This window comes from Natator depressus, chromosome 24, assembly GCF_965152275.1.
Source record: "Natator depressus isolate rNatDep1 chromosome 24, rNatDep2.hap1, whole genome shotgun sequence".
NCBI classification, from domain to species: domain Eukaryota; kingdom Metazoa; phylum Chordata; order Testudines; family Cheloniidae; genus Natator; species Natator depressus.
Window position 1 is genome coordinate 22,228,952 of NC_134257.1, and position 24,746 is coordinate 22,253,697.

Here is a 24,746-nt window from a genome sequence, read left to right on the forward strand (position 1 = left end):
TTTAGGGGGAGGGCATTTGGGGTCAGTCTCCTTAGTGGGGGGAAGGGAGATGTGGGGGTTTGGTGCTGGGGGGGCGGTAGCAGGGGCAGAGGTGGGGCTGTGTGATATGGGTCAGTGGGGAGGGGCCAGTGGCAGAGGCGCTGTGGGGTTGCGGGTGTGGGGATTCTGGCTCTCTCTAACCTGGAAACTGGGAAGGAGGGACCATGAAGGGGGTCTCTGGCTGTGTTTCTAACCCCCCATCCCCAGGGCCCAGCGGGAAGGGAGGGGCAGGGGCAGTGGTGGGGGGGGGCTTTGGGGGTCCTTGGTGTGTTTCAAGCCCCCCCATCCCCAGGGGACAGTGGAAAAGGGCAGGGTTGGGGGCTCCCTGGCAGTGTCTCTAACCCCCCCTGTCCCCCGGGGCCAGTGGAAAGGGCAGGGTTGGGGGGTTCCTGCCATGTCTCAAAGCCCCCCCGTCCCTGGGGCCAGCGGAAAGGGCAGGGTTGGGGGCTCCCTGGCTGTGTCTCTAAGCCTCCCTGTCCCCCGGGGCCAGTGGAAAGGGCAGGGTTGGGGGGTTCCTGCCATGTCTCAAAGCCCCCCCGTCCCCGGGGCCAGCAGAAAGGGCAGGGTTGGGGGGTCCCTGGCTGTCTCTCTAACCCCCCCCCCCCATCCCCAGGGGACAGCGGGAAGGTGAGCACGGTGGTGGCCACGCCTGGCCAGGGCCCGGAGCGCCCCCAGGAGGTCTCCTACTCGGATATCAAGGTCATCGGGAATGGCTCCTTTGGCGTGGTCTATCAGGCCCGCCTGGCCGACTCCGGGGAGCTGGTGGCCATCAAGAAAGTGCTGCAGGACAAGCGGTTCAAGGTGAGCGTGGGGGGAGCGTGAGCCGGGGGGGGTCCCCCATCCTTGCCAGGCTCCCTCGCTCACCCCGTCTGTGTCCCCCCAGAACCGGGAGCTGCAGATCATGCGCAAGCTGGATCACTGCAACATCGTGCGCCTGCGTTACTACTTCTACTCCAGCGGGGAGAAGGTCAGGAGGCACCGGGGCGGGGGCAGGGTGGGGTGAGGACTGGTCCATACAGCTGGGGGGAGGTTGGGGGGGATCCTGGGGAGTGGGGTGCCTCCTGGGTTCCCTCGCACCCTCCCTGTGTCAAGAGTCTATGGGGCTGTGGGGTGTGTCCTGGGTCCCCTCACCCCCAGTGGAGAGTGTCCATGAGACTTTGGGGGGGTCCTCTCTGCCTCTCCCCCCCACCCCCCGTGGGGCGGGTCCATGGGGCCGCAGAGGGTCCCGGGTCCCCTCTCACCCAGCCCCGTTGCAGAAGGACGAGGTGTACCTGAACCTGGTGCTGGACTTTGTGCCCGAGACGGTGTACCGCGTGGCACGCCACTTCACCAAGGCCAAGCAGACCATCCCCGTCATCTACGTCAAGGTGAGCCGGGGGGCCAGCGGCGCAGATGTGGGGGGCTGTGGCAGGAGCCCCCGGGCTGGCTGTGACCATCTCCCCCCTCCTGCCAGGTGTACATGTACCAGCTCTTCCGCAGCCTGGCCTACATCCATTCCCAGGGTGTCTGTCACCGCGACATCAAACCCCAGAACCTTCTGGTGGACCCCGACACAGCCGTGCTCAAGCTGTGCGACTTCGGCAGGTGGGAGCTGGGCCCCTTGCGCGAGAGCCGTGCAGAGGGGGAAAGGGTGGGCTCGTGGGACAGTCCCTCCCGGAGCAGCACCGGCCCTCATGTACGGGGAGGGGTGTCCACACGCGGTTCCGGGCGCCAGGCGGAGCGCTCGCGCGTTAGGCGCTAGGGCAGCGGGTGAGATGGGTGGCCCCACACACGGACCCTCGGGGGACTGATTGCACAGCACTCGCCCTGGGCACGACGGAGGGCCGACACGGGGTCGGAACCGGCCACAGCACACCCGTCTGGCTGAGGGGCAAGGGGTCTGGTCCGGCGCGGGGGGCAATCACTATGGGTGGTTTGTCTCGCAGTGCCAAGCAGTTGGTGCAGGGCGAACCCAATGTCTCCTACATCTGCTCCCGCTATTACCGCGCCCCAGAGCTCATCTTTGGGGCCACCGACTACACGTCCAACATAGGTGAGCTCCCACCCCCCTCCGTCACCCCTGCCCCTGTGCACAGCGCGGGGGAGGGACCCCAGGAGTCCTGACCACCCGCTGTCCCTCCCCAGATATCTGGTCAGCGGGCTGCGTGCTGGCTGAGCTGCTGCTGGGTCAGCCCATCTTCCCTGGGGACAGCGGAGTGGACCAGCTGGTGGAAATCATCAAGGTAGGAGATGCTCACCTGTACTCTAACCCCCCCTCCCAGCCCCCCTGCTCTAACCACTGGATCCCACTCCCAGCGTGGGGAGTCCTGGGCTGGACCTCATTGAGGGGGCCTTATCTGGAACATAGGGGCCTTGAAAGGGTTCATCCAAGGGTTTGCTGCAGGCATTGCAGGGGGGAGGATGGCCCCCAGTCTGTGGGGTCAGCAAATGCCCCTTGGGAGGAGCTGGGGACATGGGCTCCCCCAGGAACTGGCTGTAATGGGTCCCCCCATCCCCCAGGTGCTGGGGACACCAACGCGGGAGCAGATCCGGGAGATGAACCCCAACTACACAGAGTTCAAGTTCCCCCAGATCAAAGCACATCCCTGGCTAAAGGTATTGGAGGAGGGAGGGGGCACTGTCTTGGGGAAGCGCACAGCTTCAGGGCGTGGCTCAGGAGGAGGGGGTGTGGCTGCGTGCTGACCCCAGAAGAGGCCTGGGGTGGATAGGCTGGCCTGGGTGGGGGCGGGGTTTGGTGTGGGGCTGTGCCCGCAGTGACCCCCCTGCCCCCCAGGTGTTCAAGCCGCGCACCCCGGTGGAGGCCATCTCGCTGTGCAGCCGCCTGCTGGAGTACACGCCCGCCACCCGCCTCTCCCCGCTGGAGGCCTGCACCAACGCCTTCTTCAGCGAGCTGCGGGAGCCCAAGAGCTGCGGGAGCCCAACGCCCGCCTGCCCAGCGGGCGCGACCTGCCCCCCCTCTTCAACTTCAGCCCTGTGGGTGAGTGCCGGCGCCGGGGGGGCGGGCGGGCGGGGCGCCCGGGCCGTCTGACCCCTCCGCTCTCTCCCCACAGAACTGGCCATCGAGCCCTCGCTCAACCCCTCCCTCATCCCGCCCCACCTACGGGCCCAGACCAGCTTGCTGGGGTGTGCGCCTGGCACCCCTGCCACACATGGTGAGTGCTGGGGGGGTGCTGTGCTGGGAGCCGGGGGGGGGGGCCAGGACTACCCCCTCCCCACACACAAGCAGTTCTCCCAGTGCATGCTGGGAAAGGGAGAAGAGGTCATCTTCCCCCTGTGCTGGGAATGGGGTGGGGCATCTCTCTCCTGACGCATGCTGAGAGGAGGGGGTGGGAACACCCATTTCCTGCAGCCTGCTAGGGGTGGGTCTGGGGGCTCCCTGCTGCCCTAGGGCATGCTGGGAGCAGGGGGTAGAGCCCATGTGCTGTGGGGCTGGGCAGGTGGCCCTGCCATGCTGACTGTTCCTTTCCCACGCAGGCGCTGACAGGAGCCAGCCAACACCGGGGGATGGCGTGGGACCCATTGCCAACTCGTCCTGAAGGGCTGGGCTGGGGGGCAGGCCCCCTTCCCTCCCCTAGGCCGCCCCATGGACTTGTCTGAACTGTGAACTGGGTGGGGGCGGTGCCCACGGACCACATGGAGCCTGCTTCCCATTGGCTGGGGGGCAGCCACTCACAGAGGAGACGCTGCCCCTTGCTAACCCACAAGGCCTCAGTGTGGGGGTGGGGGCACTGGTCATGCTGCTTTTACAGCCCCCCCCCTTTTTGAAGTGGCTCTGGCTGCTTTTGGGGGCTGGGGGACAGGGGGTTCAGGCCCCCTGGATTTTAAGTTGCTTTTGGTTTTTAACATCCCACCCCACTGCCCCCCTCCTCTCCTATGCTGCTGTCCTGTATGGGGTGCAGGGCCTGGCCCCCTCAGAGGGGAGAGGGGTGCCCCTTCCCCCCCTGTCAGCTGGGAACAAACCTTCCTCTGTGCCCTGTGCCGGGGTCTCCTGCACCCACTCTGGGGATAGATGGGATCCTGCAGTGTGGGGGGAGAGGCCGTGGGCCAGGAGCGGATGGATGTATCCCATAGGGCCTCCCCCAGGCATTCCCCCCAAAAGCCCCATGATCAAGGCGCTCTCCTTGGTTTGAAGGGGACAGCTCTGTGGGGGGGGGGGTTATTTCCCCTCCTGCCTGCCCCCCTGTAAATACCCCTCCCCGTAAACCAGTTTCTTTTACTGATCGCTGTGTACATAGATGATTTTTTCTTAATCTGAGTGTGTCCCCTCTCCTGACCCCCCCCCCCCCAACCGTGTGTTAGTTTCTCTCTCAAGTTCTGGCTCTGTACAGGCACCCGGTTCAATAAATTATTGGCATGAAAGGACGCAGGGGAGCGTGGGGCTGCTGGGGGGGGCGGGGGGAGGTTGTGGCACCTAATGGGGGGGACCTGCTAGGCTGCCTCCTGTGGAAGCTTGTTTCACCTGGCTGTGGTGAAACAAGACCCATGGAGGGGTCTGTGGGGGGGTGTCTCTGCCCTGGGGGCGTGCCTGGCTAGCTCATGACCATGGCCTGAGCTGCCCATGGGTGGCCCTGGTGACAGTCATCCTCCAGGGGGAGTGGGAGCACTCAGCCTGGCCTGCCCCATTGCTGCAGTTCCTCTGGGCTAGGGCATGGGCACCCCTGGATCCCAGGGGTGCAGAATGAGTGGCCTGCCCCCCTGTTACAATCCACCTCTAAGCTGGGGGGAGTCCTTGAAAGGAAAAGGGGAGAGTGTTAAATGGCTGAGCCAGATGCTGTGGAGAGCCTGGGTGGGTTGCAGGGGGGCCAGGGGCAGGTGGCTGACCCTGTTGCTGGGGGGACTGATGGGTGATACTACCTGAGGCTGCGCCTGCTGCTGGGGGGGGGGGGGGTGCCTAACTCCAAATGTACATCTGTTAATGCCCCACCCTTGGTTTAATGACCACGGAACTGCTGCAGCCTGGGGGCACAGCTCATGGGTCCCCCTTCCCAGACCAACAGCCCGCCCAGGGGGCAGAGGGAAATGTGAGCAATTCCCAGGCTGCAGGGACAAGTGTAGGGCCCCACCGGAGGGCATCACTCAGTCCCCCTGTGCTGCTCCAGCCCCATTGGTGGGCTTGGGGGGGGCACTCCCTTCAGCAAGTAACCGGGGAGAGCCTCCAGCACTGGGAGAGGGGTGCTTTGCCCAGGGAGCCCTCGGCACCAGGACTCCTGCGTTCTCTTCCCTGCTCTGTCCTGCCTCAGAACCCTTAAGGGTCAGGCTCCCTGCCTCAGTTTCCCCCATGATGGAGGTGGTCACCCAGCAGGAGGTGTGGGTGGTGCCCTATGTGCTCTGCAGGGAGTGTGGGGCACCTTCCAGCCAGGTATAAGGCTGGCCCCACTTCTCCATATGCCAACGGTTGGGGGGAGGCCCTGGCTCTGGGGCCAGCCCATGAAGGGAAGGGGGCCTAGGGCACAGATGAGGTCACAGGTTGCTTGCATATTCTGGTCTCAGAACAGTCCAGACCAAACAGAGCAAAGGGGGCTGGACCAGCATCCTGCCCCATTCCCAGCTCCCATTCCCATCCCTTGCCCTAGGGGCAGATGGGAGCTAGTGCCCCTAGAGGGGAGAGGCCCTTATGTCCCATTATTCCCAACCTTCCTGAACCAGTCCCCCTAGCCCCTTGGTGCACACCAAGTTATAGGGGCCCACGCTGGCATCCCCCCTTGCCAATCTCAACTGCTGAACACACTCCACTGCCCAGCCCCACAACCTGGCAAGGGATTCCTACTGAGATGCCTTCCCCTGGCTGGTTGCTAACCCCAAGCCCCCTTCCAGAGCAAGATAGCCTATGGGGAAGGGCCCAGCCCCTCAGGCTAATCCTACAGCGGGGGGGGGGGGGGGGGGGAGAATAACCTTGGAAGGCTCCAGTTCAAAGCCCCCTGGTCCCGTCCCACCCAGGGGGGTCTGCCTGGAGAGCAGGAAGGACCCAAGAAGTGCCCTGGGGCAGAGATGGAATGGGAAGGGTAAGAGGACCTGCTGCCCCCCATACCCAGACAGCAGCCCAGGACATGCAGCGACCACCCCCCTCCGTGCCAGGATGAGACGCAGTGGGGGGGCTGGGCAGGCAAACGGGCAAAACCAGAACTTTTATTTACAGGGGGGGCCTGTGCCCCTATACGAAGGCATTGACCTGCAGATTGTCCACCTGGAGGCTGCCCTCCAGGGCAGCCTGGTAGATTTCGATGGTCTCCACCAGGGGCAGCGGTTCCGCCGTCTCAATGATGGCGATGGTCTCCCCGAACTCAGTGCACATGATGGTCTGGGTGGGCTGGGCGGCGGGTGGGGCCGGGGCGGCGGCAGCCCCGTGGGTCTTGCGGTGGCTGCGCAGGTTGGAGAGGGTCTTGAAGGCCTTGGCGCAGTGCGGGCAGCGGTGGGGGCGCTCGCCGGTGTGGATGCGCCGGTGCTCGGCCAGGTGCATGGACTGGATGAAGGCCTTGCCGCACTCGGGGCACGGGTAGGGGCGCTCGCCGTGTGCAGCCGCCGGTGCTCCCGCAGGTGGGTGGCCTGCCGGAAGGCCTTGCCGCACTCCGGGCAGGGGAAGGGGCGCTCGCCCGTGTGCGTGCGCTGGTGGAGCTGCAGCCCCGAGGCTGCCACGAAGGTCTTGGAGCAGAGCGGGCACTTGTGCGGGCGCACGCCCGTGTGGCGCTGCTGGTGGCGGCTCAGCCCGCTCGGTTGGTGAAGCCCTTGCCGCAGAGGCTGCAGGTGAAGGGGCGCTGGCCGGAGTGCACCAGCTGGTGCAGCGCCAGCTTGGCCAGGGAACCCAGGCACTTGCCACAGGACGGGCACGGGTACAGCTTCTTGTGGGCACAGCGGTGCTCCTCCAGCTTGGCCAGGCGGACGAAGAGGGCACCGCAGTCTGGGCAGCGGTGGGGCTCGCGCCCAGCGTGGGCCAGCCGGTGCAGCTCCAGCAGCCGCTTGCGGGCGAAGGATTTGTCGCACTCGGGGCACTGGAAGGGCAGCTGGCCGGTGTGGCTGACGCGGTGCAGGGCCAGCTTGTGGGCCCGCGAGAAGGTGGCGCCGCAGTCCTGGCAGGGGAAGGGGCCGGCGCCGCGTGGAGCAGCCGGTGCTGCTGCAGGTTGGAGGACTGGGTGAAGCGCTTCTGGCAGACGTCGCACTGGTAGGGGCGCTCGCCGGTGTGGTCAGGTGGTGGCGCATCAGGTTGGCCTGGGAGGCGAAGGTCTTGCCGCACTCGCTGCACTGGAAGGGGCGCTCCCCGGTGTGCGTGCGCAGGTGGTTCCGGACGTGCACCAGCTTCTTGAAGCTCTTGCCGCAGGTGGGGCACTTGTGCTTGCGCTCCAGCACGTGGACCACCCGCTTGTGCCGCACCATGCGGATGTGGCTGGAAAAGGCCTTGCCGCACTGCGGGCACAGGAAGCCGCCGGCCGCAGGGGGGGCCGGCGAGCTTCGGCGCCCCGGCAGGCGGCGGCGGGGCCGGCTCCTCGGCGGGCGGCGGCGGGGCCGGCTCCGGCTCCGGGGCGCGGGCCCGGGCCGGCGGGGCCCCGCTCTTGCCGGCGTGGGTGCGGCGGTGGTAGAGGAACTTGGTCATGTTGCTGAAGGTCTTGCCGCAGGCGCAGCGGTGCAGCGGGTTGGCCGTGTGGCTCTTGCGGTGCACCACCAGCGTCATCTCGGTGCCGAAGCCCAGGCCGCAGTCGACGCACAGGTACAGGGCCTCGCCCTTGTGGATGCGCATGTGCTGCTCCAGCGAGGCCGCCTTCTTGAAGACCTTGCTGCAGTTGGGGCACTCGTGCGTGCCGTCCACGTGCGCCCGCTGGTGCGCCAGCAGCCGGTTGGCCGTGTGAAGCCGCGCTGGCACTCGCTGCACAGGAACTCCTCGGAGGCGTGCTCCCGGCGGTGGCGCCGCAGCTCCTCCGCCGCGCCGAACTCCTGCTGGCACTCTCCGCAGCGCCAGGCCCGCGGAGGGGCCAGCGGTGGCGGCTGCTGAGAGGGGGTGGGAGAGCTGGGGGGCTCCTGTTTGACCCCCGGGCACAGCCGGCTCCCCGCTCTCCTTCTCCGTCTCAGTGAAGTGCTCGCCCTGGTGCTCCAGCAGCTCCTCAGGCGTCTGGAAGAGGCCGGCGCACTCCGAGCATTCGTAGGGGTGCATGGTCGGCTGGGGGGCCGGCGGGGGAGGGGGCGGTGGCGGGGCGGCGGCCACGGGCTCCTGGGCCTTGTGGCTCTGGCGATGGGCCAGCCACAGGTCGGGCGCGGCAAAGAGCTCCTTGCACTCACTGCACTGGTAGTGAATCTGGCTGGCAGAGGCGGGGGGCGGCGGGCGGGCAGGCACCTGGCGGGGGTGAAGGCTCTGGTGGGCCAGCAGCTCGTCCGGCGAGAGCAGGACGCGCCCGCACTCCAGGCACTGGTAGTGGTTCTCCTGCAGGGGCCCCACGTCGAGGGCCACGGCGGGGGCGGCGCCGGGGGGCTGGCAGGGCTCCCCCAGGTGGCTCTGCTGGTGGATCAGCACCTCCTCCAGCGTGTTGTAGAGCAGGCCACACTCGGAGCACATGTACTGGTGCTGGAAGAAGAGGGAGGGGGGCAGCTCCTCTGCCATGGCCTGTGGGGAGAGACCTGGTGAGCGGGAGGGCAGGGCCCAGCTGCGGGGAGGGGGGGAGCAGTCCGGGGGGGGGGGGGGCGCAGGGCCCAGCTGCGGGGAGGGGGGGAGCAGTCCGGGGGGGGGGGGGGCGCGCAGGGCCCAGCTGCGGGGAGGGGGGGAGCAGTCCCGGGGGGGGGGCGCAGGGCCCAGCTGCGGGGAGGGGGGGAGGAGTCCCGGGGGGGGGGCGCGCAGGGCCCAGCTGCGGGGAGGGGGGGAGCAGTCCCGAGGGGGGGGGGCGCGCAGGGCCCAGCTGCGGGGAGGGGGGGGGCGCGCAGGGCCCAGCTGCTGGCGGGGGGAGGAGTCCCGGGGGGGGGGGGCGCGCAGGGCCCAGCTGCTGGCGGGGGGAGGAGTCCCGGGGGGGGGGGCGCGCAGGGCCCAGCTGCTGGCGGGGGGAGGAGTCCCGGGGGGGGGGGAGGCGCAGGGTCCAGCTGCGGGGAGGGGGGAGCAGTCCCGGGGGGGGGGGGAGGCGCAGGGTCCAGCTGCGGGGGGGGAGGAGTCCCGGGGGGGGGCGCAGGGTCCAGCTGCGGGGGGGGAGGAGTCCCGGGGGGGGGGGCGCAGGGTCCAGCTGCGGGGGGGGGAGGAGGAGTCCCGGGGCGGGGGGGCGCGCAGGGCCCAGCTGCGGGGAGGGGGGAGGAGTCCCGGGGCGGGGGGGCGCGCAGGGCCCAGCTGCGGGGGGGTCCCGGGGCGGGCAGGGCCCAGCTGCTGGGGGGGGAGGAGTCCCGGGGGGTGGGGAGGCGCAGGGCCCAGCTGCCGCGGGGGGAGGAGTCCTGGGGGAGTCCGGGGGGGGCAGGGCCCAGCTGCGGGGGGGGAGGAGTCCCGGGGCGGGGGGGCGCGCAGGGTCCAGCTGCGGGGGGGGAGGAGTCCCGGGGGGGGGCGCAGGGTCCAGCTGCGGGGGGGTCCCGGGGCGGGCAGGGCCCAGCTGCTGGGGGGGAGGAGTCCCGGGGGGGGGGGAGGCGCAGGGCCCAGCTGCCGCGGGGGGAGGAGTCCTGGGGGAGTCCGGGGGGGGCAGGGCCCAGCTGCGGGGGGGGAGGAGTCCCGGGGGGGGGCGCAGGGTCCAGCTGCGGGGGGGTCCCGGGGCGGGCAGGGCCCAGCTGCGGGGGGGGAGGAGTCCCGGGGAGGGGGGGAGGCGCAGGGCCCAGCTGCCGCGGGGGGAGGAGTCCTGGGGGAGTCCGGGGGGGGGCAGGGCCCAGCTGCGGGGGGGGAGGAGTCCCGGGGGGGGGGGAGGCGCAGGGCCCAGCTGCGGGGGGGGAGGAGTCCTGGGGGAGTCCGGGGGGGGCAGGGCCCGCCACTCACCTCGGCCCGGCCGCCGCCGCCGCCTCTCGCTCCGTCTCCTCCCGGCCGGACCCCGCCGCCCGGCGCCTCCTGATTGGGCCCCGCCGAGCAGACGCCCGCGACCAATCAGCGGCCGCGATACTGAGGGGGCGGAGCGGGGCGGCTCCCGACCTCGGGAACCTAGGAGCTGGAACGAGGCTGCGCGGCGGGAGGGGGCGTGGCCACCAGGAAGCCCCTCCCAGGGACGCCGCGAAGGCGGGCAGGGCCTAACGGGGCGGGGGCGGGGCCATATGGAAGCCCCGCCCCGGATGGGATTTTACGGAGGGGGAGCGTGTATTAGAGGCCGCCCGACAGTGACCCCCCCCCCCGAACCTGTCTCACACCGCGTGACACACACAACACCCTACAAATGACACACACAGCGCAACACCCCCACAGAGACAGGCTGCGTGTGACACACACAGTGACATACCACAACCCCTAACACTGCATGTGACACACACACACAGCGCCACTCCGCCATGACACACACATGGAGCATCCCCCCTACACGACACCCCGTGTGTCACACACACACAGAGCGACACAACACACACACAGTGACACACACACACACACACCGCCAGTGATGTACCAGGAGAGACACAGGCAGACCGGACATACTGCAATCTCACATACCCAGAGGACCCACTGCAACGGCACAGGAAGTGTGAGACATGACAACGCATGCACTGCAAGAGACATGCAGATGGACACACCACAATGACACACACAGCGAGAGTCACACCAGGAGAGACTGCCAGGACACACAGCACAGGTATGCAGCAGACACAGACACGCATGTTCACACAGGCTGCAATGACAGACGTACCACATCGGACGCACATCCAGAGCACATAGCGAGACACACACAGCATCACACACGCACACGGCACTCAACAAGAGACACACACAGAGAGATCTGCACGCAAACACAAAACACAAGCCTAAGCAACATGCAGTGACAGACACAGATACACATTACACAAAAACACACACACTTCTCCCTGCCCATCCTGTGTGTGTGTGTGTGGGGGGCGCCTCTTCCCCTCCCCCCCGCCCTGTGTGTGTGTGTGGGGGGGGGCGCCTCTTCCCCTCCCCCCCGCCCTGTGTGTGTGTGTGTGGGGGCGCCTCTTCCCCTCCCCCCCGCCCTGTGTGTGTGTGTGGGGGGCGCCTCTTCCCCTCCCCCCCGCCCTGTGTGTGTGTGGGGGGGGGCGCCTCTTCCCCTCCCCCCGCCCTGTGTGTGTGTGTGTGGGGGGGCGCCTCTTCCCCTCCCCCCCGCCCTGTGTGTGTGTGTGTGTGGGGGGGCGCCTCTTCCCCTCCCCCCCGCCCTGTGTGTGTGTGTGTGGGGGGGGGCGCCTCTTCCCCTCCCCCCCGCCCTGTGTGTGTGTGTGGGGGGGGGCGCCTCTTCCCCTCCCCCCCGCCCTGTGTGTGTGGGGGGGGGGCGCCTCTTCCCCTCCCCCCCGCCCTGTGTGTGTGTGTGTGGGGGGGGGCGCCTCTTCCCCTCCCCCCCGCCCTGTGTGTGTGTGGGGGGGGGCGCCTCTTCCCCTCCCCCCCGCCCTGTGTGTGTGTGTGTGTGGGGGGCGCCTCTCCCCCTCCCCCCCGCCCTGTGTGTGTGGGGGGGGCACCTCTCCCCCTCCCCCCGCCCTGTGTGTGTGTGTGTGTGGGGGGGCGCCTCTTCCCCTCCCCCCCGCCCTGTGTGTGTGTGTGTGTGGGGGGGCGCCTCTTCCCCTCCCCCCCGCCCTGTGTGTGTGTGTGTGTGTGTGGGGGGGCGCCTCTTCCCCTCCCCCCCGCCCTGTGTGTGTGTGTGTGTGTGGGGCGCCTCTTCCCCTCCCCCCCGCCCTGTGTGTGTGTGTGTGGGGGGCGCCTCTTCCCCTCCCCCCCGCCCTGTGTGTGTGTGTGGGGGGGGCGCCTCTCCCTCTCCCCCTCCCCCCGCCCTGTGTGTGTGTGGGGGGGGAGCAGTTTACACGCTTTGGCCTCTTACGTCAATAGCGGAACCGCTCTGCCCCCGCGGCCGGCCCTTTACGCCAGTAGCGCAGCCCGGCCTCCGTCATGCCGCAAAGCCCCGTTATAGCCGGCCGCGCAGCTGCCACTCAGCCTCCCCGCTTACGTTAGTAGCGTAGCGGCCTCGCTCCCTGAACCGGCCTCTTCCCAACTCCTCGCCTCGCGCATGCTCGAGGCGTGTCGCCTGGAGCGGAGCGAGTCAGTCCCGCCCCCACACGTGGGTCACGAGGACACAGGCCGAACATCCGCGTGCCGGGCGCGGTGAGGTTGGAACGCGGGGGGGTGGGGGAGAGAGTGTGTTAGTGGGAAAGCGCACGCGCAGGGAGCTGTTATTTAAGCGGAGGGGGCGCTTCGCGCCTGCGCGGTGGGTGGGTTCGAGAGTGGCGCGTGCGCCCGGTGTTCCGGGCGGCTTCGACGCATGCGCTGGGGGCGGGGATAGGACGGCAGCGGTTGGAGGGACGCATGCGCAAGGTGGGGCCGCGGGTGGCAGGTGGGGGAGACGCATGCGCAGAGGGATCGAAGGTGCCAGAAGGAGCCAAGCCGCGGCCGGGGCGGCGAGACCTGGGTGAGGTGGGGGGCCGGGAGAGGGGGAGGTACAGGCTCGGGGGGGGGCTGTGGCGGGAGGGTTCAGGCTGGGGGGGCTGTGGCAGGCGGGAGGGGGGGAGGGTTCAGGGTGGGGGGGCTGTGGTGGAGGGTTCAGGCTGGGGGGGTGGGGGTGCTGGGGCAGGGGGGGGCTGTGGCGGGCTGGGGGGGGGCTCTGGCAGGCTGGGGGGGAGGGTTCAGGCAGGCGTGGGGGTTGGGGGGGCTGTAGCAGGCGGGGGGGGAGGGTTCAGGCAGGGGGGGTGGGGGTGCTGGGGCAGGGGGGTACAGGCAGGTGGGGGGGCTGGGGGGGCTCTGGCAGGCTGTGGGGGAGGGTTCAGGCAGGCAGGGGGACTGGGGGAGCTGTGGCAGGTGGGCAGGGGGGTACAGACAGGCGGGGGGGGCTGTGGCAGGCTGGGGGGAGGGTTCAGGCAGGGGGGGTGGAGGTGCTGGGGCAGGGGGGTACAGGCAGGTGGGGGGGCTGGGGGGGCTCTGGCAGGCTGGGGGGAGGGTTGGGGGGGCTCTGGCAGACGGGCAGGGGGGTACAGGCAGGCGGGGGGGGCTGTGGCAGGCTGGGGGGGTACAGGCAGGGGGGCAGGGCTAGGCTGTGGCCACATTTGCCTGGGGGGAGACAGGCAAAGGGCGTGGGGCTGTGTTGGCAGCTTGTGTTGTTTTTCTTGTCTGTCTAGTTGCTGCCACCTTGTGGCGCCTTTGCTCTGGGACACCTCTGTGGGGAGCCATCATGTCACTCAGCCATGAAACAGCCATTTACAGCACCCAAGCTCTGCAGGGGGCGTGGTGCTTAGAGTGGGGGTCAGACTCCTGGGGTCTGTCCCCAGCTCTGGGAGGGGAGTGGGGGCTGGTGGTTAGAGCTGGGAGCCAGGACTCCTGGGTTCTATCTCTGGCTCGGGGAGAGGAGTGGGGACCCATGGGAGAGAGCAGGGCATCGGGGCTCTAAGGTCTGTGGGGGAATTGCAGCCCGACGCTTAGCAGAGAACTAGAGAGGGAACCCAGGTGTCCTGGTTCCCTGTTCCGAACGCTATGTTGTCACTCCTGGCTCTGTTCTGAAGAGCTACGTGTGACTCTGGGGGGAGGAATAGCTCAGTGGTTTGAGCATTGGCCTGCTAAACCCAGGGTTCTGAGTTCAATCCTTGAGGGGGCCATTTAGGGATCTGGGGCAAAAATTGAGGATTGGGCCTGCTTTGAGCAGGGGGTTGGACTAGATATACTGTGACTTCCTGGCTTTTCCTCTCCCCAACACTGCACCAGGTCCTCTCCTGCTCCGGCTCACAGTCCTGCTGTGTCCTTTTGCAGACGCTGTTTGGACTCGAGTCCCCAGAGAGATCTTGTGCTGTAGAGTCTGCACGGATTCTCCATTGAGCCCTAACACGTGTTAGACCCCAAGTCTCCTCCCATTTACCTGCCCGAAAGTGCTTCCCATCCACTGCCCTACCCAAAGCCAGAGCTGATCTGCAGGCCTGTGACCTGGGATGGCTGAGATGAAGCGGCTGGTCATTTCCCACCCCTGGGAGGAGGAGGAGTGCTTGGAGTACTACGGCATGGTGTCTTTGCACCACATGTTCGAGGTGATCGGCTCCCAGCTGACGGAGAATGATGTGGCTGTGCTCTCCTTCCTCCTTGATGAGACCCAGCCCTGGACCCACCCGCTGGACCCCAGGCTGTGGGCTGTGGTGGAAGAGGACAGAGCAGAGACCCCCTCGCCTCTTCTGGAGAGCTGGCAAAGGAGGAGCCGGCGCTGGCAAGCTCCGGTGGAGGCAACCGGGAGCCTAGAGGTGGTGGGCGAGCGGCACCAGCCCAGGAACGGGGTGGAGCTGCTGCTGGAGCTGGAGAGGAGAGGGAGATGTGATGAGACCAATTTCCTGCAGCTACTGCAGCTCCTGCGGTTGCTGACCAGGCACGACCTGTTGCCCTACGTCACCCTGAAGAGGCAGCGGACAGGTACCAAGGCTTGGGAGGAGAAGGGGGCTGGGTTTGTGGGGGTGGAGAGCTCTGAGGTGTGCCTGCTCTGAGCCAGATTTGGGACAATGAGGCATACAGGGGGACGGTTTCCATCCGCTGAATCCCGCTGTGGTGCTGTCCCAGGGGAACTCGCCTCTCTTCTCCCCCTTAGTGTCCCCTGAGCGATACACCTACGGCCCGTCTGTGACAGCTTCCGACCGGCAGATGGACAGTTGCCTCGGCTCAGCCTCTGCAGAGACCCAGCCCGATCAGTGGGAGACAGGTATGGTGGCCGGCTGTGCTGGGGTGGGAGGGATGTATAGCCCTCTGCCAGCACCAACCCCTTCCCCTTCTGCGTAGCTGGGAACATTACCGCAGGCCATTGGCCTCTTTTCAGGCCTATCTCATCCGAGGAGGCCCCCATTCCCTGGGGAATGAGCATGGATCTCAGCCCTGATGTGTAGTGGTGGAAAATTCTGCTCCTTCTCCTTCCCCATGGAGCAGTGCCCGCCCCCTGGACGTGTGGGGAGCTGAGGGCAAGGGCTGCGTGGGAGGTGGGTCCTAAATCCCTCTCCTCTCCCAGTGCCGGGGTAGAAAGCAGGAGTCCTGGCTCCCCAGTGCCAGTGATCTAGCCACTAGACACCATTTCCCTTGTGGAGCTCTGCTCCGAGCCCTTGCCCTGTTCTCTTGCCCTGCTCTGAGCCCTTGCCTCTGTCCTGTTACCCATACCTTCCTTCTCTTCTCCAGGCTCCAACTCCAGCAAGAGGAAGCGGGTGAGCAGAGGCAGGGCACGGGCCAGTGCCCTCGGCAGGCGGCGTGGGGCAAAGACAGTCCCTGCCCTCAAGCAGGAGCCCCCATCCCCCACCAAAGTGACCTGTGGTAGGTGTCTGGCTGGCGCATGCCCAGGGCCCCCCCACCTTTGGACCAGGCCATGGAAAGGCTCTGGTTCCTAGTGGGGGATAGATTGGAGCCTCTTACTCTTCCCCCAGCTGGGGTGGGGCAGGGACACTGGTCTGAGTCTCTAACCAAAGTGCAGGCCCCTTCCGTGTCAATGACTTCGAGGGGGCGCTGCGCAAGTCCAGTGGGGTGCCTCACCCCAGCCCTGTGGGGGAGCAGGGAGTCCTGGCCCACTCCTGTGAGCCTGTGGGTCCCGTCCCCCTGGCCGCCCCGCTCTGTTTCTTCTCTCATGGCTCTAACTGTCGTATGGCTACACCTTGCGTGAGGGCGGGAGGAAACGCCTGAGATGTGCCAGCCCTCGGGTGTTGGGCGCTGGCTTGGACGGGGCCTGACTTCCACCCTGTGTTATATGCTGGTCTAGGTGCTGAGCCCAGGGCCAGTGCAGACTAGGAGGAAGAAGCAGAGGATTTAACGGAGGCAAATAACTGAGTGAAAGCTGGTTCCGCTGCAAGAAATTCTAATCCCAAACCATATTGATTCCAGCTCCGTGTCTGTACAGCCCCTAGCGCGGGAGGGCCTGGTGCGGGACTGAGGTGCTTGGGTGCTATTGCAGAGCAGAGAGCTGAGATTGATGCTTATTCCTTTCAATCCTGCTCACAGCAACCTAGCTCTTAGGACTGTGCTTTGTCCCCTCTTGGGGTGCCATGGGGTTCAGCTCTGCCCTCTGTCTGCCTCGTCAGGAACTTATTTCTCAGACGCTGCCTTTAGACTAGCAAAGGCCAGCGAGGCTGGCTCCTGCAGTGGGTGGTTATGTAAAGTGCCAGTCCCAGGTGCTGCCAAATTCCTGGGTTCTAGGCCCGGCTCAGCCACTGCCCTACGGGGGGTTTTAGGCAAGTCACGCTGCCTCTCTGTGGTTCAGTTTCCACATCTGTAACCTAGAGATAACGATCCTGACCGATTGGTAAAGTGCTTTGAGATCTATCAGCGGAAAGCCCTGTCGGAGCCAGGACTTAGCATTTTTCAGCTCCAAGAGTCCACAGACCTGACTAAAGGTCAGGGCCTGATAGTCAAACATGGGTTCTCTGAGCTCCTCCTGCTTGGGGGGCCCCCTGCTAGCAGGTTCTGCGGGTGTGGCTTCTAGCAACATGGAAGCTGTTTGGTGTCAGCCATGCCCTGAGGGCAGACTAGGTAGTGGAATGATCACGGCTGACCTTAAATTCTAGGAATCTAGCCTGGCTCATGGCCGTTCCCAAATGCTCCCCTAGCTCTATTAGAGCCCAGATGCTGCCCTTCATGGGGGTAGCTGTCTCAATTCCAAGACGGTGGCCTGGATTTCTATCTCCGAGACCAGCATATAACCCATGCGCCCCGCTCAGCCAGCCGGGTGCCGAGCACCAGCATCACCACTGCTCTGTGTCCTGGTGTCTGTGTCGGTGCGATGCGAATGACCGGAAAAGCAAACTGCACAAAAACGCTCTCTTCCCGTTTGACCAATTTGCAGGCCATGGGTTCTAACGAAGAAGGTTCAAAAATAATTCAGTGAGTGTCAATACTGCAGCTTCACGGTGCAGCTAAGCCATCCGGCGGGTAGGTGCACGGATCGGACCCTAAGCTCCCTTCCACGCTAGATTGTTGCCTGTCTGTTTGATAATGTTACCTTGCTTCTTGGGGGCACAAGTCCCAGGACCGCTGGCAAGGTCCAGACGGCAGCTCTTCATTCGTAACTTTCCTGAGCCCCAGGAGGCTGTGTCCTCCCCTCTGTCTGCCTTCCAGGCTAGGGCCTGGTGACTGGTCTGATTTTCCTTGGGATCACGATTTTTTGTTGCTGCTGCTGCTACTTGATTTCTGCCAATTCTCTCTCAATCCACCGTTTAAATTCCAGGTTACTAAGCAAAAGTTGATGATAAAGAGACCCTGTGTCTCTAATGCAAGCTACTCAGAACTGTCTCGCAAAGGTAACTGACTCCAGCGCACCCAATCTCTCCTGCAGTTGTCGGTGAAACCCATCATGTTTTGAATGTGTGCTTTAAACCCCCACTGCAGGGCTCTGACAGAGGGCTCCCCCCACATGCATGCTGATCCAGAGAGACCTCAGCAGTGCTGAGCCCACCCCCCCTTTGGGACAGCTCCTATGTCCCTGCCAAGAGGGTCTGGCCGCTCCAGAAGGGCACGGCGGGGAGTCTGTGCCACAGACCCCCAGCAGGGCTGATGGGAGTGGCTGCTGCATGCCAGCTCGCATGCTGGGGTGCCAGTGAGAACGGGAGATGGACCGAGTAGCCCCCAATCCCCAGCGTGCTGGATTCCTGCCCGACTCCATCCAGGAGCGGACAGCCGGTAGTTCATGTCTCAGATGGTCCCCAACCCGTGCCGCTGGTCACTGCTGGAGCCACAGAACAGGCTTGGAACCTGGCACCTTCCTGCCAGTTGCCAGGCTGATACGCCCCCAGCCACTCCTCAGCGCAGCCTGGTTAACAGCCCACCCCTGCTGTTTCACTGGTTCCCCCACACTCTTGCCCAGCAAGAGTGAGCCTCCAACTGCTCCCCCGATTCGACAGGGGGTGCCTCTCAACCCCCCAGCCTGGTGTCCAGTCAGCAGCCAGCCCCCCCCGCAGCTGAGATTCTTTGCCGTATTGATGCTCAGAGTGATGTCTTGCTGTTACCATGTGCTAAAAACTTTGAACCCTGTTTCTCTCGGTCCACAGTTGAGATCAACCCCCTGGAAAAGCATAAGTATCGGCCCATGCAAGCGGGCCGAGTACCAGGCTCTAGTAAAAACCCAGACTCACTTCAGAGCATAGCCCCTGTGGTGCCCCTGCGCCAGGGCAGCCCCTGGCCCCAGCAGCTCTGCCTGTTAGCTGGGCTGGGAGGGACAGGACCCACAGATGCTGGTGCGGCCCAGGTCCGTGTATGTAATGAGCTCTGCGCAGACCTGGCAGCAGAGGTTGCCAGTGCCCGTCCTGGCGAGGGACTAGCTCACCCACCCAAGGTGTGGGGACTCCGGGCTACTAGTGCCAAAGTCCCGGTCAGCTGATCACTCCTGCTAGTGAGCTCTGCTCAGCCTGACCCTCACATGATAGCACGTGGGGAGCCATCAGAGCAGCAGCCCCCACTCCGCGGTGCTTGGTCGTTTACAGCTTTGAGCTGCTTGCTTTGAGCTACCCATGGGTTTCCCCAGCTGCTGGCAACAGCTTGTCCCCTCTGTGGGGCTGGGCATGCCTTGTCCATGTCCCGGTCCTTCAGGGCCCCAGGGGGCTACTAGTCTAGGAGGGCGCAGCAGTCCCAAATGTCTGTAACCTCAGCAGCTGCCCAGGGCCCCATCTCTCCCAGCCACAGGTGGGCAGGCTTGATCCCTGGGGGAGGAGGTGACCCCAGTCCTGTCCTGCCAGCCCTTCCAAGGAGGGAGCAGGATCCCAGTGTGTTAACGTCACCCAGGACAGCTGCCCCCTGCTGTTTCTGGATTCAGGGATCCCTTGAGCCAAGCCTCCAGGTAGAGCAGGTATTGCTGTGTCCCAGCTGTGTGTGGTGTCAGTAAAACGGAAGGAAGCTGTCAGCCACTCAGCGTGTCGCTGGCATCTGGAGGAGCAGGCTCGGGCGGGAGATCTGAGCAGGAGGCCTAGGGGTGGGGATTGCTGCCAGGGCACCCTGCGACACCACCCCCAGTCTGGATTGCCTGACTCCCGATTGCGCTGAACCCTGGAGAGACAGGGACTCTGATCACAGCTTGTGCTGGCCTCCCAGACAGACCGCAGCCCTAACGGGTGAGAAGGGCTCTGGGCAAGGGTACCAAGCCCAATCACGTGGCCAAAATGGGCATCCTGTCTCAGCACACCTCTGCCAGCCCCTTGCCTGTCGGAGCTCATCGCCACCACCTTGCCCCTCTGGCAGCCTGCATTGGGCAGGACTCTAGCACTGCCCCCTTGCTGGAAGGTGGGGGGTGTCTCGCAGTGTCAACAGAACAGTGTGGTTCTGGGGGTCATGGGCTCTGGGCAGGGTTGCCTTGGCAGTGGAGGCCGGGGCTGTGACTGCACTCTGAGTTAATGCTTCTACAGGTGAGGACCACAAGACAGAGCCATTAAAGCAGACGGCCTTGTAGAGCGTATGTAACACCCACCTGCCTCTCGGGTTCTTTATGTGACCGTATCTTGCTCTGTAGCCATTGTTTATTTTCCCTTTGACACCCCCTGTTCGGTTTTGGCCTTACTGGCGGCTGATCCAAAACTACACCCCACCTCTTCCCGGCTGCATGGCAGCAGCCAAACCCTGCCAAATCTGGGGGACGGGAGGCTGGAAAAGCAGATCCTCCAACCAGCTGAGCGGGGCTAGGGCAGGAAGAGCCAGCTGAGGAGATCGTCAGTCACTCTCAGTCCCCCAGCAATGGGGCGCTGATCTCTCACAGCAGGCACAGTCCCAGGATGGGCTGCATCTTCGCAATGGGGGAAATCTAAGGAGAGAGCGGGGCTGGGGCAGAGGTGCCCTGGTGGATCAGTGGGGAGGCAAACTGGCTGGGTGGGAGCTGGGGCAGGGGAAGGCTGGGCTATGTGGGCCCACAGAGCTGCTCCAGAGGGTCTTGGCTAGCTGGGGCTGGTGGGTCTGAGCTGCCAGGGGTACGAGGTGGACGTTTGGCAAGGTTTGGCTGTAGCCCTATGTCGAGAGGATGCTCTAGGGAGGGAATCCGGAGCCCTTAGTGGGCTGGCCCCTAGGCCTGTTCAGAGCCGCCCTCCCCCCAACGTCACACTGCATGAGCGCGTGGTCTCTGTGTGCTGCTGGCCTGTGCCCTGTGGCGCTAACGCCCCGTGTCTCTCCTTCCCTCCCCTCCCCTCTCTCTCTGTCCCTCTTCCCCCCAGACATCCGGCTGCGGGTGCGTGCCGAGTTCTGCCAGCACGAGCCTGTCCTGCGGCAGAACGTGCTGTCCAACAAGCAGCACCGGCTGGAGCGCCAGTTCGACATCTTCGGCCAGTCCAACACCATCCTCAAGTCGCGCGACCTGGGCTCCATCATCTGCGACATCAAGTTCTCGGAGCTCTCCTACCTGGACGCCTTCTGGAGCGACTACATGAACGGCTCGCTGCTGGAGGCCCTCAAGGGCGTCTTCCTCACCGAGTCCCTCAAGGACGCCGTGGGGCAGGAGGCCATCCGGCTGCTGGTCAACGTGGACGAGGATGACTACGAGGAGGGGCGCCGGCTGCTGCTGGAGAGCCTCGGACCCCAGTGACGGCCCCTGTGGGGCGGGGGCGCAGCCTGGCCTCCGGGGAATTCAGTCTGGGTATGTAGCTCTCCCTACCCCTGCTGAGTGTTAGCCGGCCTCTTCCACCTCGGGTAGCTGCGCGCACACACGCACCAGCCCCATCTGACCCTGGGTCCCAGCGCCCTGCGTGCTAGCCACCATCACTCCTGTTCCCCGCCCACCACGCATACACACCCCCTCCCCTCCCTCCATGCTGGCCACCATCACCCACAGTCCCTTCCCCCCCATGCTAGCCACTATTCCCCCCAGTCTCCTCCCCTCCCCACCCCCCCACTAGCCACCATCACCACCAGCCCCATCTGACTCTGGGTCCCAGCCCTGTGGGTGCCACCATCACTCCCAGTTCCCCCTGTCATATCGTCCCCCCCACGCTAGCCACTGTCCCCCTGGGTGCTAGCCGTGGCCTCTTTGTGTGCTTGCCACTCCTGCCCTGGCTGCTTCTGGGTGCTAGCAGAGGAATCTGCCCAGGGTTGGGTAGGGAGCCATATGGTGCGTGGGGGGTCCCTTTGCTGTTGCCCTGAGCCCTCCCCCTGTGATGCTGGGCCATGGCAGTGCCTGCTCTGCACCTGGCACTTACCCTTCTCTTTGTTCTCTCCCAGGTCTTGGTCTGTACTTTTTTCTGAGCCACTGGAGCTCATCCACTTGGGCCACAGAGACTCCTGAGAACGGCCTGACCCGGTCTGTGTGCTGCCACGGGGCAAACCTCTGCCAGCCTGCAGGCCTCCAACTGTGCCAGCTGCCAGCCGGCCCCGGGAGCCCTCAGCCAGGGCTGGGCCGAGCACTGGACTCAGTGATGCCGCTCCTGTATTGAAGAGGCAGGACAGGCAACTCCAGACGCACAGGGCATGGGGCCAGCCCCCTCGCTGGGGCTTGTGTCCCCGGGCAGGGGCACAGGTGACAAGGAGACTTGACCTTTAATTATTTTCAGGACGCAGACCTGGTTTTCCTCCTGCTGTCGTTTTGGCTGCCTCCCCCGAAGGCTGGGGAGAGTCGGGGGGGGGGGGGGGTTGGAGAGTGGGAACCTTGGAGTCGCTTTTCTTCGGGATGTTTTCCTGTTCTCTGGCGATTTGTACATAATATAAATATATTGGGGGGCGGGGGGTGGGAACAGGGCTCAGGAAGCGGCTGCAGGAATTTGCCCTCTGAGCCCCAGGGGCAGGGGGTGTCAGCTGGTGTAATTATTTAAATAGATGGTATTTTTTTAAGCAGAAGATGAAGAAGAAAAAAAAAAACCCAACCAAACAGCCCAACTTGATCTTTCCGACAAATGGCTTTGCAGCGTCTTGTATCAGGGGGTGGAAAAATCAATAAAACAAAGAGAATTTGTTGAGGAGACTCTCCTTGAGCGGAAAGTGCCTGTTCCTTCTCCACCAGCCTGGGGAAGAACCCCAGAGTCCTGGCTGCTGCTCTTCCCTCCCCGCGCAGGGGTAGAACCCAGGAGTCCTGGCTCCCAGCCCCCCTCTCCCCGGCTGGACTGGAACCCAGGAAACCAGCTGTAGTAACGTGTTTGGCTCTTCCCCGAGTGGGAAGTCGGGTGGTGCCGAGTCACCTTGAAGGAGACTGCACTGAGCCGCCTTTTCCGTATCCAGTGCAGGCCTTTGGAGAACAGCGCCGGGCCGGTGCCAGAGGACGTGGTCCCGTCAGCCCAGCTCTTGGGCTGCTGGTGCCCTGGTTCTCCCACAGGGTGGGGGCATGTCCTGGCCACTGGGCTAATCACCTCCCCCTGCTCTTCCTCTCACCTCTCCAGGCTGCAGCCCCTGTGCAGCTGAAAGCTGGGGTGTCTGGGGGACCCACAGCTCCCAAGCCAGGGTCCGAGGATCTGCCCAGAGGGAACTGCTGTAATTTGATTTCCTAGGCAGTTTCCCTATGTACTTTGCATTGCTACCCCAGGGGGCAGAAGGCTTCCAAAGCTGCTCTTGGAGCAGAGCAGGAGACGGAGCAGCCACCTGGGGCCAGCTTCGCCCAGGGTCCCAGCAGCTGGTGCCAGGTGCTTCAGAGGGAATGAACAGACCAGGACTTGAGGGATCCGTGCCCAGCGCCTGGCAGGCAGAGGCTAGGGACACCTAGAGCATGGGGTTGGGTCCGAGGCATGTGAATAGGGTTTAAAATAGTAACCGTGTAACCTATTAAAATTCTGTCGGTTAACGGTTAAGGAGTTAACATGGGGAACAAGGGGGCTTGTTCCATAAGACTGATGCGTAAAAGTTTAACCCGTTAACCGATACATCCCTGTTGGGACCCTGATCATCCTGGCCAGTAGCCACAGAGGGACCTATCCTCCAGGGTGTTGTGGTGGTAGTTTTGGCCTTCACAACAGCCCCTGGCAGTGAGTTCCACAGGTTAACTGTGCTACATGAAGAAACACTTCCTGTTCTTTATTTTAAACCTGCCACCTGTTAATTTCATTGGTGAGCAGAGGTTTTTGTGTCACTTCCTTATTCATCTTCTCCACACCAGTCATGACTTTATAGCCCTCTAGCATATCCCCCCGTCGTTGACTCTTTTTCCAAGCAGAACAGTCCCAGTCTTATTAATCTCTCCTCGTATGGAAGTGGTTCCATCCCCCTCATCCTTTCTGCTGCCATTCTCCGTACCCTTTTCAGTTCTAATTTATCTTTTCTGAGATGGGGCAAGCAGATCGCACGCAGTTTTCAAGGCGTGGGCATACCAGGGGGTTATACAGAGACATTATATTTTCTGTCTTATTATCTCTCCCTTTTCTAATGGCTCCCAGCATTCTGTTCACTTTTGACGGCCGCTGGCTGCACAGTGAGTGGATGTTTTCAGAGAACTGTCCACAATGATGCCGAGATATTTCTTGAGTGGTAACAGCTAATTTGGACCCCATCATTGTGTGTGCATTCTTGGGACTATGGTTTCCAATGCGCATTACTCTGCACCTATCAGCATAAAACTTCATCTGCCATTGTGTTGCCCAGTCACCCAGTTTGGCGAGATCCCTTTGTAACTCTTCGCCATCGACTTTGGCCTTAACTATCTTGAGTAATTTTGTGTCATCGGCAAATTTTACCACCTCACTGTTTACCCCTTTTTCCAGCTCACTTGTGAATATGTTGAATAGGCCTGATCCCAGTACAGAGCCCTGGGGGACCCTGCTATTTGCCCCTCTCCACTGTGAAAAATGACCATTTATCCGGACCCTTTGCTTCCTGTCTTTTAACCAGATACTGATCCAGAAAGGACCTGCCCTCTTAGTTTGCTTAAGAGCCTTTGGTGAGGGGCCTTGTCAGAGGCTTCCTGACAGTCCATGGACGCTGCAGCCACTGGGTCCCGCTTGTCCACACGCTCGTTGACCCCTCAGAGAGCTCTGGTGGGCTGGGGAGGCCTGATTTCCCTTCACAAAACCCCTGTTGACTCTTCCCCAACGTCTATGTTCTTCACGATGGTTTCAGCCAGCGTGCCTGGGACTGAAGTCAGCCTCGCCGGCCTGGAATTGCCGGGGTCCCCGCTGGAGCCTTTTACCTCTGTCAGTCGTCTGGAGCAGATGGGGACCGAAGCGGTAGGTTACCTACCACGGTGAGCAGTTCTACAGTTTCACTTTTGAGTTCCTTCAGGACCCTTGGTGAATCCCATCTGGGCCTGGTGCCTTACTACTGCTTAGTTTATCGGTTTGTTCCCAACCCTCCTCTACAGGCACCTCAGTCTGGGACAGTGCCTCAGATTTGTCACCTCAAAAGACTGGCTGAAGTGTGGGAATCTCCCCCAGATCCTCCGCAGAGAAACTGAGGGAAAGAATCCATTCACCGTCTCCCCTCTTCCTTGCCTGCTCTTTAGCACCTTGGTCTTCCAGGGCCCTGCTGCTGTTTGTTTTGGCGTCTCGTGCTAGTTCTTCAAATTCTCCCCCCGCCTGCCCTGTTCCCTCTTTGCCCTGGATGTGCCAGTGTCTGCTCCTTCCTCCTGTCTGGGGTAGGATGAAGTGGCTGTTGGAGGCCTGGCTGCGACTGAGCGGGATCAAGGGAGGGTCTGCAGAGCCGCGGGGTCCCCGCTACCCAGCAACCGCCGGCTCGAGATGGGGAGACTGGGGCTTTGGCTGCAGCGTGGCTGCGTGGGGTGCTCATGCCCCGC

The 24,746-nt window shown here is 64.1% G+C and overlaps 2 protein-coding genes and 1 pseudogene across 4 annotated transcripts; 2 read left to right on the forward strand and 1 right to left on the reverse strand.

The window, feature by feature from the left end:
• The first annotated feature begins 659 nt into the window (after nucleotides 1–659).
• Nucleotides 660–4,169, forward strand: GSK3A (glycogen synthase kinase 3 alpha). Its single transcript, XM_074939133.1, is given in 11 exon segments — nucleotides 660–840; nucleotides 923–1,006; nucleotides 1,296–1,406; nucleotides 1,493–1,623; nucleotides 1,965–2,071; nucleotides 2,164–2,261; nucleotides 2,539–2,634; nucleotides 2,813–2,923; nucleotides 2,926–3,016; nucleotides 3,090–3,191; nucleotides 3,514–4,169. Coding segments are annotated over 10 exon segments (975 nt in total). The 5' UTR covers nucleotides 660–840; nucleotides 923–940; the 3' UTR covers nucleotides 3,576–4,169.
• A 1,969-nt stretch (nucleotides 4,170–6,138) lies between these two features.
• On the reverse strand, nucleotides 6,139–12,243 carry LOC141977239 (uncharacterized; annotated as a pseudogene).
• On the forward strand, nucleotides 10,309–21,658 carry DEDD2 (death effector domain containing 2). 3 transcript variants are annotated; one of them, XM_074938630.1, is made up of 6 exons: nucleotides 10,309–10,754; nucleotides 13,874–14,518; nucleotides 14,691–14,801; nucleotides 15,266–15,397; nucleotides 20,260–20,678; nucleotides 21,260–21,658. In XM_074938630.1, exons 2-5 carry the CDS (start codon nucleotides 14,050–14,052, stop codon nucleotides 20,625–20,627), a joined length of 1,080 nt encoding a protein of 359 aa, XP_074794731.1. In that variant the 5' UTR covers nucleotides 10,309–10,754; nucleotides 13,874–14,049; the 3' UTR covers nucleotides 20,628–20,678; nucleotides 21,260–21,658. The 3 variants fall into 3 exon arrangements, with proteins under 3 accessions (XP_074794731.1, XP_074794732.1, XP_074794730.1); XM_074938631.1 differs by lacking the exon at nucleotides 10,309–10,754 and adding an exon at nucleotides 12,218–12,241; XM_074938629.1 differs by lacking the exon at nucleotides 10,309–10,754 and adding an exon at nucleotides 12,443–12,545.
• Nucleotides 21,659–24,746: the final 3,088 nt, after the last annotated feature.